We start from the raw sequence: 18,701 nt of genomic DNA, 5'->3' as shown, positions 1-18,701 counted from the left end.
ATATATATATATATATATATATATATATATATATATATATTTTCAGGGTTTAATCGGGTAGGAGATTTTCCCTAATGCATGTTTCGTTGAAGATGATAGGTAATTCAGCATTTACTATCTTTTTGAGAATATATATATATATATATATATATATATATATATATATATATATATATATATATATATATATATATATATGTTTATATATTAGTACGTGGAAACAAGTCCACGAAGAAATTGAACGCTCATCGCAAGTTTTAGTTAATAATGGCTTCAGTGAAAAGGACATCCATCGACTTACAAAGAAAATTCTGGACAGCCGGTACTACAAAAAGAAAGAAAACGAGAAGAAAAAAGAAATCGAGATTTTCTACAAAGCTGCATTCTCCACTGCGTACAAAGAAGATTGAGCGGACCATGAGGCAGATAGTAAAGTAAAATGTCAAACCATCAGACCCCAATACATTACTGAAGCTAACCATATACTACAAAACGAAGAAGACAAAATATCTCCTGCTTAAAAACAACCCCTTTAAAGAAAAAGAGAGCCTACAGAAGTCTCATCTCATCTATAGGCTTACATGCAACAGAGGAAACTGTAAATTCCTCCAACCAACCTATATTGGGATGACCACGACACGACTCTCCCGCCAACTAACACTCCACTTAGCATCTGGATCCCCCAAGAAATACATGCAAGAAACCCACCGAACGACCATCAACAGGGAAACTTTAGAAGAAAACATAGAAATCATAACAACTTGTAATGATTCAAGACGCCTTGCTATATCAAAAGCCCTCTACATCAAGGACATGAACCCCCAGATGAATCAGCAGGCAGACGATCTTCAAGCCTTACCTAGCGCACGAAGTGCAAGAGCTGCGCACCAACCTACTGAACAGGCCCTGCTGCCCTACCCACCAACCTGCGAGTCACCGAGGAAAAATGAATAGAGCCCTCCCAGCCCAGTAAAAGCATTCCCTTTGACACCAGCAGAAGAGAAACAACGCTACTGAGGAAGGGTCACAAGACCCGAAATCGCGATATAGACAACATGACTAGCTTCGGCGAGGTCATGCAAAATTTTGAGAAAGAGAAAAAGACAGTTATAAGATATAAAGAAAATATCTTAAAGAAAATAATAAATGCTGATTTAGCAATCACTTTTAATGATATATATATATATATATATATATATATATATATATATATATATATATATATATATATATATATATATATATATATATATATATATATATATATATATGTGTGTGTGTGTGTGTGTGTGTGTGTGTGTGTGTGTGTGTGTGTGTGTGTGTGTGTGTGTGTGTGTGTGTGTGTGTGTGTGTGTGTGTGTGTGTGTGTGTGTGTATATATATATATATATATATATATATATATATATATATATATATATATATATATATATATATATATATATATATATATATATATATATATATATATATATATATATATATATATATATATATATTGTGCCCCATAGCGATAATGGTACATTAACGTTAATGGGCAGTGCATTAACATTGATCGAACCATACGATTTGCCGTTACTGGGCAAGGATCTCTTGCCCATTAACGTTAATGTACCATTTTCGCTATTGGTTTCTGCTGTCTTTGCGTCCCTTTCATTTATTTATTTATTTTTTTTTCAGGGGCTAGTCAGGGTTTTATGTGATATGGTTTTGCATTTTGGTAAGCATCGTAAAAATTTTTACCTGGCTTGATTATCATAAACATAATGACATAAGGTGATATTTTTATATAGTCTTTGAAAAAAAAAAAAAAAAAAGATCTATCACTCAACATCTCTGGCATGCTGTTTAGAATTCATTAGGGTCTCAACCACCATTTTATCATAATTAGCAAATAAGAAAAATATGTAAGGTAATGTAATTTACTGAACTCACCTTTTGCACATCTTTCCTGTCCATAATTCTTCCCCATATAATCAAAACTATAAGGATGGTTAAACAGATGAGGAGTGTCAAGTAAATGGTGAGGTTATCAGTAAAACCCATGTTTGTGAAGACATAGCTGAAATTGATGGTGTTTGGAGCCACAAACATTCCTGTTCCAAAGCTGGTGAGATGATTGGATCTGATCTTGGTTAGGTTTGAAGTGGCCTCTATCACCTGAAATGGAAAAAATCATTTTAGTTTAAAAATCTAAAGTATAATTTATATATGTTTATTCTAATAATATATTGCAAACGCACTATTAACTTTCCAGTGATAGACATCGTTTAAAATATTTGCTGTTAAACTTATTGTTAATCTAACAGCTCATGAAGTTAATACAACATAGGTAACATACACAAAGTTGGCAAGTTAAAGAAGAAATTGATAGGTGTTCTTATGACCGTTATTTTACATTAATCAATGTAGTGCAATTTAAACAATAACAATTACATGGGGTTACCAACTCATATGTGTGTACCCCATTAATTTATAAGGTTTGCTGAGTTTTTTTTTTTTATATATAATAAGGTACTACATAAGTTTTATGTCAGGAATTATTTTCAGTGTTTCCTTTACTCAGTTGACTACATAGTTGCACATGTAATGTGATAGCTACACCATAATTTAATACTCTCAATTACTATATATTAGATGGAATAATAACGGGCAGAACTTTGGTTGATTCTACATTAGATAAAGTGCATGTCATTGTGGTGAACTTGGGGCTTGGTTGCGTAGTTGGTTAAGGCGACCCGTGTTCGAACCTCTGGTCTAGGCGGCCCCGGTTCGAATCCTTGCCAAAACTAGTTGCCCTGTGGTAGATGTAGCATTCTCCCGCTAACCCTAGCGGTGCCATATGACCTAAGCTGTTGTGGCGCCTAATGGAATAACTTTCATTTTTCGTAGTGAACTTCTTTCATCGGTCGAAGCAGGTAAAATGAGTGGTTGTGAGACTATTTTAAGAGGTCGACCAGGAACCACGAAGTTGTGCCGGCAGGAGGAGCCTGAAAAAGCCTCTTAATGAGCTAGCCAATCCACTGAGCTAACAACCTACGCAATCTACGCCAGAAGCTCTTAGTGGAGAATGTGAATGTCTTCTCCATTGGTAACGTGGAGTGGACTTGGGGTGTACGGATTTGATAGAACACTGCATCAATACATGACGTCATCATTCGGTGAAGTAAGTTCCTCGCAGGATAGCACCAGCTTATTGCCAAAATATGGAGATGATGGACAAATTAAAGCAGGAAGGGGTAATTCAACAATCTAGCAGTCTATGGGCTTCTTATGTCGTGCTGGTGAGGAAAAGGATGGATCATCTCAGTCACCCATTGTACGCATTCCATGTGTTCTATATTGCCTGTCACACGTTCTCACCACATATCTAAGACAGACTATTATAAACTCGTTTTCCTTCTCTTGTATACTATTTCTTTATATATATATATATATATATATATATATATATATATATATATATATATATATATATATATATATATATATATATTACAGTATACATTCACTCATATACGCTATACGCACATGCACTTCCTTATAATTCACTTCTTTCCACACTGACGATTCACATATAAACGCATGATACAAGAACACTTTCGCATTTCAATCATATCATTCATCTCATCCTTATAACTATTGTAATAACCTTTCGTTTTTAAAACAATAAAAATAATCCGAATAATCATTGTATTAGTCGAGATCACTCAGCCTTAGCCTAGGTATAGCACCTCTTGCTATACCCCCAGGTGCTGTTTAGATTACCGGTCTGTCTTTGACATCACCATAAAGTACTTGTACCCCCTGGCACAGAACAATGACTCATTTGACGCTCTGATAAGTCCCAATGTAATAACGATCTCAACCTTGAGAGACGCTTTTCTAAGCATTTCCAACCCCATAAGGATCCACGTTCGAATTACGCGCGTAGCAGTTCCACAAAGGAACCTAAATGACAGGACTGTTCCTTCATTCGTCTCGTGGCCGTGATGGCACGAGTTCGATCATGACCCACTGTAGTTACTTGATGTAGTTACTTTCTCTTCAACCCTAAATAAGATTGCCCACAAGCTGCCTTGTCTGCCTTAATGACCTTTCTGCAGTAGATAAGCATTAAGTCCAAGCCTTTCCTTGCACCGTGGCAGACTCAAATCAGACACCGTGCACTAAACACATATCCTGCCGCTAAGTCCTTCAGCCACCTTCGTGTGGATTTTTCGTATGCCCATAAGGACTAGGAACTAGTTAAAATAAAGTTTTCCCATTGCCTCGTGTCTTTTTAGCTTTTGATTGTCACTGTCCTTTCCTTTGAGACAACAGAAGGTGTCTGCTGCCACAAAGTCAGATTGTCTTTACATTCTCACCTATGGAAGATCCACTTCAGTGCGCGTGCTTTTGGGATTAATTAACACTATTCCCTAGAGTGGTTTGACAGGTCACTCTGACATTAGGCAACTCCTCCCTGAATTGTGTCGCGCTTCCCTCCTGTCCCTCCCTCGATGCCTGACTGACCATCCTGGAGCTAGGACACTGATCAGCGACACCCGACTGCCAGACTGTCTAGTGACCCTAATAAGGCGACCTATGTGACCTTACACTCAAAGAAAAACACCCGCCTGTCAACTGTCAATTCTTTTATTATAAAGGTCATTGATTGCAATATAGGCAATGTTGTCAGTGTGGAAAACTAACTTGCTAGTGGTCATGTACTTCTTCAAATCCTTAACATAAGTCAAGAGTATTAGTGAAGCTCAGATTCATCCATGACATCAAGATCGAGGTCATAAACGGCGAGAAGATTGTACCTAAGTGTTGTAACTGTGGTGAAAACCATAACGCAGGCTCGGCCAAGTGTGAGAAAAGACCCTCATTATTGGATCAAGTGGAGTCAAAAACGCATCGAGCTCCGAAGCAGTTTGTTCCGGCCGTGACACCGACGAGTAATGCGTGGTTCCCTCTGCAGGAAGAGCTAGTTGAGCCAACGACAGTGGCCATGGCGGCGGGGGAGGCATTTTCCCCTGACGAGTTCCAGCTTGGTAGCTTGGTAGCCAAGTTTGGTAATAGGAAAGTGGTATCGAAATCTTGGACTTCCCGCAGGCCCAGCGGATGTGCAGCGGTTTCACAACCCTCCACATCAGATGCGGGTTGCCAGCTATCAGAGTTATCGGCTCCACGTCGGAGGTATGTAAGCGAGAGCGTGGTTGAACATGAAGCTGGTGATCAGTTGTTGAGACAGGTGATCAGGCTGGAGGAGGACAACCGGAAGCTACAGGACCGAATACGGCATTTGGAGCAGCGGAGACGAGGACTGGAGGAGACTAAATCAGATAATGGGAGTGAGAGACTGTTGGTGAGTCCAAAAGAAAAAGTCATTACACTTGTGTGCATGTTGAATGATCTTGTAAGAAATGAAGAGTTGATGGGTAAAGAGATGGAGGGGACTGATTTAATTAAGGTAATAATGGAAATAGTGCTAAAATGGGGACTAATGTAAATAGTCTTCAATGTATATCATGGAATGTGAATGGCCTCTCCGCACGAATGACTGATTTGCATTGCTATGTGTTGCATAACAATATTGATGTGGTGGCATTGCAGGAAACCTTGGATCGCGACGGCTCTTTGGTGCCTCTTCGTAGTTACCAGCATTTTATCCTTCCGGCAGGTGAGGGTGTGCGTGGAATGGCCGTTTATGTTAAAAATAGTATACCGGCTGAATTAGTTTCAACTCCTGGGAAATGTGGGGGAATTGAGTACATAGCAGTAAGACTTAGACTTGCCGAAGGCTATTTTGTTTTAGTTAATGTGTATGTGAGTCAGAACTCACTAAAGTTCGAACACTTACCAGACTCGGTGTTTCGGGAACCTACCTTGCTGGTCGGGGATTTAAATGCCAGACATGCTGTGTTAGGCTCGTCTGGCAGTAGTAATTGGAATGGTACTGTATGGCACCAGTTTCTCAGTGATTGCGATGAAGCACGCTTACTTGGGGATAACTCACCCACTCACTTGCAGGGAGGGAGGATAGATTATGCATGCTTGTTTAATATTCAAGGCATGGAGGGTAAATGTACAGTGATTTCAGAGCTGTTAAGTGATCATTTTGCGCTTTATGTTGAGTTACCCCTGCGAAAAGCATGTGGCGGCCATAGTAGAGTTAGGTTTTTCATTAATGATAACAACAGGGAGATATTTCTTCGTAGCATGAATGAGTGGTACAGTGCTTATCATCCGCATGATGTTGACACTTTCTATGAAGATCTAGTTGCACAGATAGCTGCATTGGTCGACAAAAAAAAAATCAAACTGTAAACACACCTCCATGAGAAAAAAATATACCAAGGATGAGCAAGTTCGAGCATGGAATAACACTCTAAGTAGGGCTCATCAGGAGTGGATTCGATCAGGAAAAAGTGAGGAAGCTAAGGTTGCGTTACAGGAAGTAGCTAAAGCATGTAGTGTAGTTAGAAAGGAAGCTAGGGAAAAATATTGGAAGTCTTTTTTGGGGACAATAGCTGCAACAAGGAGCATTAAAGAAATATGGAGTCACGTTAATAGGGTGCGAGGAGTGCAAACAGGTGTTAAGGTGGTGAGCGATCCCCAGGCTGTGGCTGATGAGTTGATTGATAAGTGGGCACATACAGCCAGCAGGTCTACTTTACCGCAGGAAGTTAGAAGAGAATTTGCTAAGCACGAGTCTGAGAGAAATGCTTTCATAGGTTCTTGTATAGACAGAAATGACCCCTCGTGTGCTACCATCACCAGGGAGGAATTGCTGGCTGCTGTAAAGAAAGGGAAATCCACTGCTCCTGGTGCTGATGGTATTACGTATGACATTTTGAATTGCTTGGCGAGTATGGAGAATGGGCCATTGCTTGATTTATTTAATATGAGTTTCAGGTTAGGTAGATTGCCAAGACAGTGGAAGGAAGCGATTATAGTTCCAGTACCAAAGGGCAGCGGTGGACACAGGCCAGTGTCCCTAACATCATGCTTGTGTAAGATGATGGAGAGAATAATATTAAATAGACTATTGTACTTGCTTGGTGACAACATTTCTAATAATGTTTATGGCTTTGTTAAAGGTAAAAGTACATCTGACTGTATAGTTGCTTGTCTTTCCAACCCACATGATTATTGTAGAGTTTTTGTGGATCTACAGGGTGCCTTTGATAAGGCAGATGGTCACATGATATTGTATGAGTTGGCAAATGTGGGTGTGTCTGGTAGAATGCTTGGTTGGATCTCTCATTATCTTAGTGAGAGGAGTGCTAGGGTTCTGTATGATGGGAAACTTTCTGTTGTCCGTCATTTTGAGTTAGGAACTCCCCAGGGAGGGGTTCTTAGCCCCACTCTATTCAATATTTTAATGAATAAAATTGCAAAAGAAGAATATTCTCCTGGTGTGAAGGTTATAATATATGCTGATGATATATTAGTCCAATCGCCTTCTGTGGCTAAGATGCAGATTGCTTTAAATCAATTCATTTCTTGTTGTGTTGCCTTGGGGCTAGTTGTTAATGAAATAAAGACAAAATTTCAGTGTAGGAGCCAGGGTAACGTTACACTAACGTTAAATGGGAAGAAACTTGAGAGAGTGCAAGCATATAAATATCTGGGGATGTACATAGGTTATAATAAATCTGCAAGGATTGCTGAATTGCGGCACATAGAAGCCTTATGTGAGGGCAGGCTACAGCCACTACGAGCTCTGGCCTGCTCCGGTCTTGGCGTTGGGATTCCGGTCCTTCGTATGATGTATATAACTACTGTTAGATCAATTATAGACTATGCTGCACCATGTTTGTCTATGTTGGGGATGGAAAGGATACGCAAACTTGAACTATTGCAAAATGAGGCCATGAGAATTATTTTTTGCTGTCAACGTAATGCAATGATTGATGCGATGCGACTGGAATTGACTTTACCGAGTGTATGTGACAGAATACAAGAACTGTGTGTTAAGACTGTTATTAAAAATGTTAGACTTGGTGGACACTTGGATATTGTGAGAGAGCTGCAATGTACTAGAAGTAAATCTACCTTTGTACGCCATGTTAAAGGGCTTATGATAAAGTACAAGGTTGCGCACCTGTGTTGTCCTTTACAGGTGAGTGGCAACGGTGTTGTCCCTCCTTGGGAGGACGTGGCAGTGGAGGTGATAGTTCAACCTTTAACTAGGAGGAAGTTTGAGTATGTTCCTGGATATTTGAGGGCTACGTACAGCCATATGGTCGATTGTATTCAAAAGGAGAACAACATACACGTTTTTTGTGATGGGTCAGTGGGTGAGGATGGTCGAGCTGGCTGTGGTGTGTTAATGATTGATTACAACGAGTGTGAGGAGTCGCGTGAAAGTTCAGTGGCTATTCGATTGTCTGATGGTATATCATCGACTCAGGCTGAATTGTATGCTATTTATGTTGCTCTTCGTGAAGTGTTAACTAAAGATAAGGATGTGCGTATTTTTGTGGACAGTAGGGCGGCACTAGATTCACTTAATAGTCGGAAACCTGTATATGTAGAAATCGTGTCACTATGTAAAGCTCTTTTGGGGAGAATTAATGTTACGTTTTATTGGGTACCCTCTCATGTTGGAATTCTCCAAAATGAGAAGGCAGATATGCTGGCCAAGCGTGGGGCTCAGAAAGATGTAATTGATGTGATATGTAACTTGTCTCTTCGTCAAATAAGGAGTGTAGTTAGGAAGGAACAGTATTGTATAGAAAGAACTAGGATGGCTAGGGAACATGTCAACAGTAGTACATTTGAGCACTATGATGCGGTTAGTAACCAAGTTAGTGTTACCTATGGAAGAGATGGTGTAAGAAGTGATACGGTGAAGATGAGGATGAGGTTAGGGTACAAGTATTACTGGCAGTACAAAGAAGTATTTACCATTGACGAAGCACGGTGTAGGGTGTGTGGGGAGGAAAATGGTCACACTTTAGAGCACTATGTATTGAGGTGTTCATGTGTGGGTGAATTTCGGAACGATGACATTGTTGATGTGACTCTCCAGATTATCTGGATGTTACAGAATGGAATGGTGGAAGAAATATTAAAGAAGTACAAGGCTTTTGCCCCACGGTTATGATTTTTGGCTATATGACTGTGATAAATTGTCTGAGTTTTTGTGATCTCGAAGTCTTTTTCTGTTGTTTATTTTCTTGTGTTTGTGGGTATATGATATTGTTCCTACAATGTAATTATTGTAGAATTTCATTATTTGTTATATTTTTGTAATTATGAATGATGTGGTCCTGGGTGAAATAAGATATCTATTTCATCCAGTTGTCTGTATTATGACAATAAATTAATCAATCAATCAATCAATCAAGATCGAGGCTTCGATTCCAGTGTGTTCAGTGTCTCCACCTCAGACATACTTTCCGCCACATGCACGTTCTCCACGAACTCAGCTATGCTGAATTGATCAAGTGAGGTAGTAGATACCTACCGAAACAATAATTTACTCTCAGAGATATATAATAGCACTAATTCAGGGGATGCTGTAAACCTTCGGTTAAAGCTAGTTGTAATCTCGCTGAACGTTTCCCTTTGTGTCTCACAACTCAAGGGGACAGTCAGAGCCTACCCTCTAAAGACAACTCTCCTTCTTCACACAAAACTACGTGTACGTACCACACATACACCCTTCACATGAAAATCAAAATTTAAAAAAAAATGGGAACATATAACAATGCCTCGGAGTCCCCTTCTGGGAAGGGGACCAAAAATGTCCCCAGGTCGGACGCCTCTCTTGATAACAATCCCAGATGCCTTGACACCTCCCTCAACTTTTTCTACATTAACTTCTACAACATTCGCGGTCTTGAATCTAATTTTCATTCTGTAGAACACCACCTCTCCTCTACTAAACCTCATCTTCTTTTCATCACCGAAACACAGCTGTCTGAGGCAACTGACAGTAGCCCCTTCTCTGTTCTCTCCTACTTTCTCTATTCTCATTTTCATTGCAAAACTGGATGTTGCGTCTATATACGCAATGACTTAACTTGCTCTCGTGCCTACGCTCTTGAATCTTCCGAGTTTTCCACCATCTGGCTTCGACTTAACAGTCACTCTCAAACTGAATTCATCTGTGCTGTTTATCTCTCCCCTAACTCTTCTGACTATAGTAAATTCATCGATTACTTAATTTCCAAAGTGGAGCACATTCTGTCCCTCTACTCTTTTCCTGAGATTTCCATTCTTGGAGATTTCAATGTTCACCACCGACTTTGGCTTTCATCTCCCTTCACTGACCCTGGGCTGCGTTCCGTTGGGGACGGTAAGGCTTACAGTATGGCATACTTCCCCCGAATCAGGGGGGACCAGCATACTACTCGCCTTGCGGTAGCTTGCGGGACCTTGCGCTCCTCGGAGGTGAATGCTTGGCGGTATCTGGCAACTATTGTTTATCAACAAACCGCAGACGGCTGCCGCTTCACCACTATATTTTCAGTGTGGGGGATGTAAATGCTATTTTGATAGCTTATGCGACGTCACAGAACATCAAAAACAATGTGGTAAGTCTGTTATCCCTTGTAGAATGCTGGAATAAGGCAATATGACCAAAATATTAGTATTTATAGTAATAAAAGACGGTGTTATATGTATCGCATTTCTTCCCACAGCCTCTGAGGCAGAAGAGACAGCCTCTACCGCCATGGTAGCTGCTGCAGAGGCCCCTGCAGCACCTGTGGCTGCAGGGACAGTTTCCCTTTGCATTCGAAAGTGTTTCGTGAAGTCTTTCCCGGAGTAAAGAGGCACTATAGTCTCTGCATAGTCCTTGACCCGCACAGGACTTGGCGGCCTATCCTCTCCCTCTTCTCCTTGCCTTGGCAGCCTCTCTTCTCCCTCTTCCTCTTGCCTCAGCGATATTTCCTCCTCTCGTGCTACGAGGAGCTCTGCAGCGTCCAACAGAGGGTCTTTTGCGAGCTCTTGAGCGAGGAGGAGGAGAGCCAGCTTGGACGGCCATCTTGTCAACCATACCCGTATGGCTATACGCGTTCCCTTGCGTTCCGTTGGGGGTTGCGGGGGGGGGGGAGGGCAGCGTGCTAACCTCCAACGGAACGCAGCCCTGGTGAACTAGCCTTCAACTTTGCTATCCTCCATGACCTAGAGCAACTGGTGAAACACTCTACTCGTATTCCTGACCATCTTGGAGACACATTACGATTGGTAATCCCCGAAGTGTAGGCTTGACGCGTGATCGAGTAATGCAGTACTAATGACAGTGCGTTCAGTGACACATTGCGTGCGCTGCCCTTTACCTAAGATGTCGAGGCCTGGGCCCGTACTTTTAAACACTAAGATGACGTCCTAATGGTAAGTCGTCCTCTTAAATCACAAAAATGGCGGAATTCGAGTCTTAAATCCTTAAGACGGCATCCTAAGCCCTAAAGATGCGTCTTACTGCTAAAACACCTCCCGAGGTGTTTTAGCAGTAAGACGCGCTCCTAAGATTTCATCCTAAAAGTAAACATGGCCGCTCGAGAGAAACCGCACCGCCACCACCTGCGACAGAGACGGTCGTTTCGTGAGAGGAAGGACGTCCTGAATGAGCTAGATGACCGTGAGCTGGTGAAGAGGTATTGGCAGGATCCTGCTGGTATCATTTTCGTGACAAATTTGGTGCGGGAAAGGCTGAAGAGACCAACTGCAAGGAACAAGGCCTCTCTCCCCGAGATGCAAGTTATCTTCACTGCGGTACCTCGCTATAGGAAAGATTGGTGCCATTGATGGGACGCACGTGATGATTGTGGCTCCTAGAGAGTATAAGGTAGAGTTTGTCAACAGGAAGAGATACCACAGCATCAACGTGCAGTTTGTGTTTGATGCTTGATACCACATTATTGATGTGGTTGCAAAGTGGCCGGGATTGGTTCACGATGCAAGAATACTTGCTCAAAGTGGACTCTGCACGATATTTGACAGCGGCATCGTCCCAGCTGGGTGTCACTTACTGGGAGATAGTGGCTATCCCAGCAAGAAGTGGCTACTGACTCCATACCTCAGACCACAGCCTGGAGCACAGTCTTCTTATAACAGGTAAGTTACTGAGTAGTAAAATTTAGATAAAGAGTTATCTAATTAATTACCCCACATCACACTAAACACAAAACTAATTATTTACCTCCCATAGTTACACTTTTTCATATAAACTAATATAAAGTGCTAAATTAATGAATTAGGTAATTTTGAAGTTTTATTGCAGTTTCACACAATCTTGACCCTCCCCCCCTACCTTACTGGATTCCTCCATAAGATGAAGTAACCTAACCTAACATTTTGTAACCTCCTCATTGGGTTAGCATCATCCTCCATTAAGGTAGAGTAACTTAACATTTTGAAACTTGACCAGAACAACCGATAAGGTAAAGTAATTTAACATTGTGTACGCTTTGCCCCTTTGGATCCCCTTAAAAGGCTATAATTATGTAAGGTGTGTTGGTTGAATCACCAATACAACAAGTAAATTTCAAGAAAATTTCCAAATATTTAAGAGTTTCTTCTTTTTATTCTAAGTTTTCATGTGAATATATTAACCTAACCAATGTTATACTAGAGATTTTTTTATATGTTTCATAATGTTTAAGCTGCCATGTCACAAATCATTATCAAACAATGAATCTTAACTTAACCTTATACATGACATAACCTAAATGTTTGCAGAAATTAAATTAATGCATCATACCACTTTCAAGTACTGCATTGTAAGATTGAAATCTATATTAATTTCAGGGCCCACAAGAAAACCTGCAGCATTGTTGAGAGAGGCATCGGGCAGCTGAAGCCACATTTTCACATGCTACACAGTGAAATCCAAGTTGGTCCTCCATCCAAGGTCTGCCAAATTGTAGAGGTTTGTGCATTGCTGCACAACATCTGCAAAGCAAGAAACATCATTCTTCCTGAGGAAGAAGAACATCTTGCTGCAGCCGAGGATGGAGGCAACGAGGAGCGACCCCCAGCACAGAAAGTTCAAAGTCGCCATGAAGGAATCCTTTACAGGGATGAATTTGTTGTAACACAACCCATAATACTGATTATAGTAGCATTCTTCAGTTTTTCTCCTCTGTCACTTTGTTATTTATATTTATATGTCTTGTTTTGTTGTGTGTGCACTGTTATGTTGGTGATTTCATCTTCCTTGCCTCACTCTCTGCCAGTTACCCACTATTGCAAAGATAGAGTTCTTCACAGATACCACAGTATTACTGTTCAGCCTTACAATATTTAAATGGGTTATGATGAATGTGTATCTCAGCAACATCTAAAAATATAATTAACACACTTTCACAACTAACTTAAATGATTCTTTCTTAATTATTTTTTCACTTATTTTTATGAGTGTGGCATTGACTACATTATCAGTTTTTCTGTAGTTATCTATCTATCTATCTATCTATCTATCTATCTATCTATCTATATATATATATATATATATATATATATATATATATATATATATATATATATATATATATATATATATATATATATATATATATATATATGTGATACAACATCAAGCAGTAAATCAATGTCTTTCTTTTACAGCATTGATGAGTGATGAGACACCAGTGTCATGACTGCTGAGATTGGTGTTATTCTCATGTAAGTATTTTTTTTTTTTTTTTTCTCTCCCATACCTGAAGTAAGTAGATTGTAGGTTGAGCATATAGAAACTGCAGTTAATTTTGTGTTAACACTAATATTTGGTTGATTGGTTACAAACAAAAACAAATAGTACATTATTTATATCTTTATTACTATTTTTTATTTGTTTGTTTCTGGTACTCTAGTTTTTGTGTGTAGTACATGTACTTAGCCTGTTCTGCTTCTTGCTTCCTTTCCTGAGCCATTATAGATTCTTCAAGGAGTGCAAGCTCAAGCTTCCTTTTCTTCTGCAGGTGGATGATCTCCTCCTCATCCACATACACCAGTGATGTACCAGGCAAGTCTGGCCTCTGTTGGTACCACATCACTGGTGCTGGAAGTGGTGTGGCAGGTGCCTCCTCCTCAACACCCACTGCCTCGGTCACCACTTCTCTCTGTTGGGCTGCCTCTGCCACTTCCCCAGCATCATCTGCTGCCTGAACACTACTGGCATCATTATTTCTAACTTCAGAAATTAAGCTGATAATGTTTTTGGTTTTATTGCTAAGGACAAAAGTAACAGAAACCAGTAAATCTAGCTAAGGGTACAATGTGTTTGACTTAAATCCTATTCTGTTTGAAGGAAGCCCATGTCTAAGAAACTGTAAATACCTAAGACTCGTTATCATTAACACATTCACCCACTACAACACCATACTTATTATGAATGGGGAGAAGGGATAGGAATTAAGTTAACTTTATTAGTTTTTTTCTTTTCTTATTACTGTTTTATCTGTTTGGTTAAAGAATAAAACAAAAAAATAAATAAAATTTTATCAACATTATAGATAACAAATTTACCATTGTGTATAACTGTAAGTTGTAAACTAACTGGGAACACAAGTATTTTGGATTGCAGACATTTGAGACAACATTATGGCCTAATATTGCTATATCTACAAGTGGCTTATCCTTTGTTAAGGAAGGTGCATTCAATGATGCTTGCCTTATTGGTACACCCATGAATAGAGACATTCTTGGGGTCCAAAATCTCAAAGATTAACTCATCGAGCTGGGAGAGAGGAGGGTTGGCAGGAGGTCCACCACCTGGAAAGTATAATATAATCTTATTGCTAATGAATTGCAAATACAAATTTATAAAGAATGTGTTTTCACATAACATATGTAACTCAGATGTGTGGTTGGACTAATATTATTTGTCAGAGGTAGACATTGCATCATAATTAGTGTGTGCAATAAATGCATCCACTTCACAAAAAAAAAAAAAAAAAAAAAAAAAAAAAATGCAGGAAATGGCTGGCACTTTAATATATTAATCACTAGTACAAAACTTTCAATGTTGCTGCTTCCAAACTTAAAACAGGAACAGTTTACTGAAATTTATTCCTTAAAGTGGTTAGGTTCCATGATCTAAATCTCAAGTGACCTTAACAGTAGACCTGCTGAAACTTAGTATTTACTCAAATACTAGTAAGCTTCCTTGCAAAAAATAAATAACCATAAACAAATACTTTTCTTTAAGTGAAATTGCCTTACCTATTCAGTGCTTAAAAGGAATAATAAGATAAATCATATCTTTTGTTAGGGTGAAACTATGAAATTTCTATCAAGCTCAAAAATATGAAAATCTTGCTGCAACTCACACACAAATATCACACAAAAAATAGCTCCCAAATTAATAACTCTTACCTGTGGCAGTCATGGCTTCTCTCTGCTTGCGGGTGTTCCGTCTTGCCTCAGATTTTATAATATGCCAATGTTTCTGGCACTCCTCAGTGCGGAGAATGTCTGACACGGCAGACACCTCCGCACTATTGGTCCTCAAGCAGCATTTCTGGCTTCCTTAGAGCAGCCAGCTGTGGAGAAGTCGCTCCGGAGTATTTTGCGAGAATTTTGTATAGGTGGGCCAGATGAAGGCGTCCAGTTCATCTTCCTGTTCTTCTTCTTGTCTTGAGTCTCTTGAGTAGCCATGGTGCGCAGTCGAAGTTGGCGCCAAATGATTGTTGTTTTGACAAGATGATAACAGTGGTGGTAAATTTATACCTTCAATTATCAAGGTTAAAATGAAGAGATGATTGTTGAAAACTAACTAGATAAATATGTTTTTTTTATTTAAAATATAATTATTACGTATTTTCACCCGTTTCTTGCGAAATTCCTAAAAAAACATTACATAACGTCTGCTCATGTTAGCGGTTAGCGGTGTAAGCGCCTAAGGACGGTTACTTAACATAGCATCCTGCTAGGAAAGATTCTTAGCGCTTAAGTCTCGTAGGTTAAGTACTTTTCCTAACTAAGACGGCATCTTTGTGGAATTTTATAAGTACGGCCCCTGGTTCCTCCACCTCGAGGCTGTTTGGGCCGGCACAGACCTACCCGACCTGTAGCGATACCAAACCTCCGTTCCATGGTTGTAGCCTATCTGTAAATTGTCCTGGGCAGCCAGCAGGAGGCAGACAGATATGCCGCCCTTTAGTCGGCCATCATGGGGGCTTTTGGGCGGTCTAGCGAGGCCTGTTTCTCCGCACTGGACTCCGCTCGGTAGGACGGCGACCGCCACTCGGCGCTCCTGACGAGGTTGTCTGCCCTGAACGGGGAGACAAGTTTTCCGCTTTCGGAGGAGATGGTGCGCCACAAACTCTCCTCTCTCCTGCCGCAGCCTGTCCGTCTAAAGCTGGCGGCTGCCTCACAGGCCCTTTCCATGGAGGAATACGTGGGTCCCAGGTGCACAACGTGACCTGACGCCAGCTAGGCTAAGTGAGGTCACTGCCGGATCCTGGGACCACTTAGGGGACAGCATACGAGCTACTCCAGGACACACACGCTCCTATACGACAGTCACCATTACCCACCGTGTACTTATGATAAATAGCAAACTACGAACAACTATAGCTTATGTCTCCATCCGTGTCCCGGTTAGATAGTGAACACTACACCTGAGTCGCGGCCTCTCGATAATGCAGACCTCCGTACTGGATGTCGAACACTCACATGTGTTCGATAGACTGATGATATACCTGACTGAGACCAATCTAATCAGAGAATTGTGATTTATGTTAATATATTATACCGTATCTTATGCTGCTTGATTTAAAATGACTATGTTCCCTATTTATGCACATGACAAGATATTATTTGAAAGTCATATTGGACACATTCTGGTTCACATCTACACACACACACACACACACACACACACACACACACACACACACACACACACACACACACACACACACACACACACACACTCACTCACTCTCTCTCTCTCTCTCTCTCTCTCTCTCTCTCTCTCTCTCTCTCTCTCTCTCTCTCTCTCTCTCTCTCTCTCTCTCTCTCTCTCGCCACATAGAAATAGATAAAGAGAGTACATAGCAACAACAAATATAGCTACATAGAAATAACAAATATAGCTATCAGACTAGATCTGACCTCGAGAAAAGCAAGGTAAATTTATAATGACAAGTATCACCGGAAAAATCAGTATGTTACACTCCAAATAAAACATTACTTTGACTTATCGTTACATAGGTCAAGATGATAACTAATTATCTAAATTATTCATTGGCTTTCAAACACTATATGTTAACACATATCTGTAGCTTGGGGATGACTTACAATAATAAGTAGAATTCGCAACGCTTACAGTACTCTCACTAGAGGTAGTAGACACCTACAGAAACAATAATTTACTCCCAGCGAGGTCTAATACGTAGCACTAGTTCAGGGGTTGCTGTGAACCTTCTATTAAAGCTAGTTGTGATCTCGCTGAATGTTACCCTTTGTGTCTAACAACTCAAGAGGGCAGTCACAGCCTGCCCTCATAATACAACTCTCCTACTTCTCACAAAACTATATGCACTTACCACACACACACCCTTCACTTATAATTGAAAATAAAAAAAAATGGCGACTCCAAACCCAGCCTCAGAGTCCCCTTCTGGGGAGGGGACCACAAATGTTCCCAGGTCGGACTGCTCTCTCGTTAGCGACCAAAAATGTCTTACCACCTCCCTCAAGTTTTTCTTCATTAACTTCTGCAACATTCGCGGTCTTAGATCTAACTTTCAATCTGTAGAACACCACCTCTTCTCTACTAAACCTCACCGAAACACAGCTGTCTGAGGCAACTGACAGTAGCTCCTTTTCTGTACCTTCCTACTTTCTCTATTCTCATGTTCGTTCCAAAGCTTCATGTTGCGTCTATGTGCGCAACGACCTAACTTGCTCTCGTGCCCACGCTCTTGAATCTTCCGAGTCTTGCACCATCTGTCTTAGACTCAACAGTCACTCTCTAACTAAATTTACCAGTGCTATCTCTCCCCTAACTCCTCTAACTATAGTAAATTCTTTGTTTATTTAACTTCCAAAGTGGAGCACATTCTTTCCCTCTATCCTTTTGTGGGAATCTCTATCCTTGGAGATATAATGTTCACCACCAGCTTTGGCTTTCCTCTCCCTTCACTGACTATCCTGGTGAACTAGCCTTCTACTTTGCTATCCTCCATGACTTAGAGCAATTGGTGGAACATTCTAATAGTATTCCTGACCGTCTTGGAGACACACCCAACATTCTTGATCTTTTCCTCACCTCCAATCCTTCAGCTTATGCTGTTACTCTTTCTTCTCCGTGAGGCTTCTCCGATCACAATCTCATTTCTGTATTTTGTCCTGTTTCTGCAATCCCTCCTCATTATCCCCCAAAGTGGAGGTGCGTCTGGAGTTTTACCTCTGCCAGATGGGGGGGGACCTGGGGAGGCGTTATGCTGATTTATCCTAAAATGATAATTATTCTTTTCGTGTCAGAGACCGATCTCTGTGTGCTGAACGCATAACGGAAGTGATAGCATCTGGCAAGCAGGTGCACATTCATTTTTTTCAACCTAAAGCTACTAAACCTCCTTTTAACACTGCCTGTTTCCGACTAAAGCTGCTTGACCCTTCTATCTCCTGAATCTCATTCATTTTATATTTCTGCCCGGAAGTATGCCAAGTCTGTTCTTCAACTTGCCACACACTCCTTCATAAATATAAAATGTCAAAATCTTTCAAACTCTAACTCACATTTT

General features: G+C 40.4%; 2 protein-coding genes across 2 annotated transcripts; both read left to right on the top strand.

The window, feature by feature from the left end:
* The first annotated feature begins 4,996 nt into the window (after positions 1 to 4,996).
* On the top strand, positions 4,997 to 6,315 carry LOC123500559. Its single transcript, XM_045249248.1, has 2 exons — positions 4,997 to 5,353; positions 5,602 to 6,315. The coding sequence occupies exons 1-2, from the start codon at positions 4,997 to 4,999 to the stop codon at positions 6,313 to 6,315; spliced, it is 1,071 nt and encodes a 356-aa protein (XP_045105183.1).
* A 5,542-nt stretch (positions 6,316 to 11,857) lies between these two features.
* Positions 11,858 to 13,267, top strand: LOC123500558. The gene is made up of 2 exons (XM_045249247.1): positions 11,858 to 12,060; positions 12,754 to 13,267. Exon 2 carries the CDS (start codon positions 12,818 to 12,820, stop codon positions 13,250 to 13,252), a length of 435 nt encoding a protein of 144 aa, XP_045105182.1. The 5' UTR covers positions 11,858 to 12,060; positions 12,754 to 12,817; the 3' UTR covers positions 13,253 to 13,267.
* The last annotated feature ends 5,434 nt before the right edge of the window (positions 13,268 to 18,701 follow it).

The sequence above is a fragment of the Portunus trituberculatus genome, unplaced genomic scaffold (assembly GCF_017591435.1).
Source record: "Portunus trituberculatus isolate SZX2019 unplaced genomic scaffold, ASM1759143v1 PGA_scaffold_408__1_contigs__length_199450, whole genome shotgun sequence".
In the NCBI taxonomy this organism is placed as follows: Eukaryota; Metazoa; Arthropoda; class Malacostraca; order Decapoda; family Portunidae; genus Portunus; species Portunus trituberculatus.
This window is presented reverse-complemented; position numbering and strand designations above follow the sequence as displayed.

What these genes read in the sequence shown, in the direction of transcription:
- LOC123500559 (XM_045249248.1), top strand. Translation starts at nt 4,997, where the DNA reads ATGGCGGCGGGGGAGGCATTTTCCCCTGACGAGTTCCAGCTTGGTAGC. An exon ending in ATGGGAGTGAGAGACTGTTG is followed by an intron (nt 5,354 to 5,601) that starts GTGAGTCCAAAA and finishes GTGGCATTGCAG; the next exon opens with GAAACCTTGGATCGCGACGG.
- LOC123500558 (XM_045249247.1), top strand. Translation starts at nt 12,818, where the DNA reads ATGCTACACAGTGAAATCCAAGTTGGTCCTCCATCCAAGGTCTGCCAA.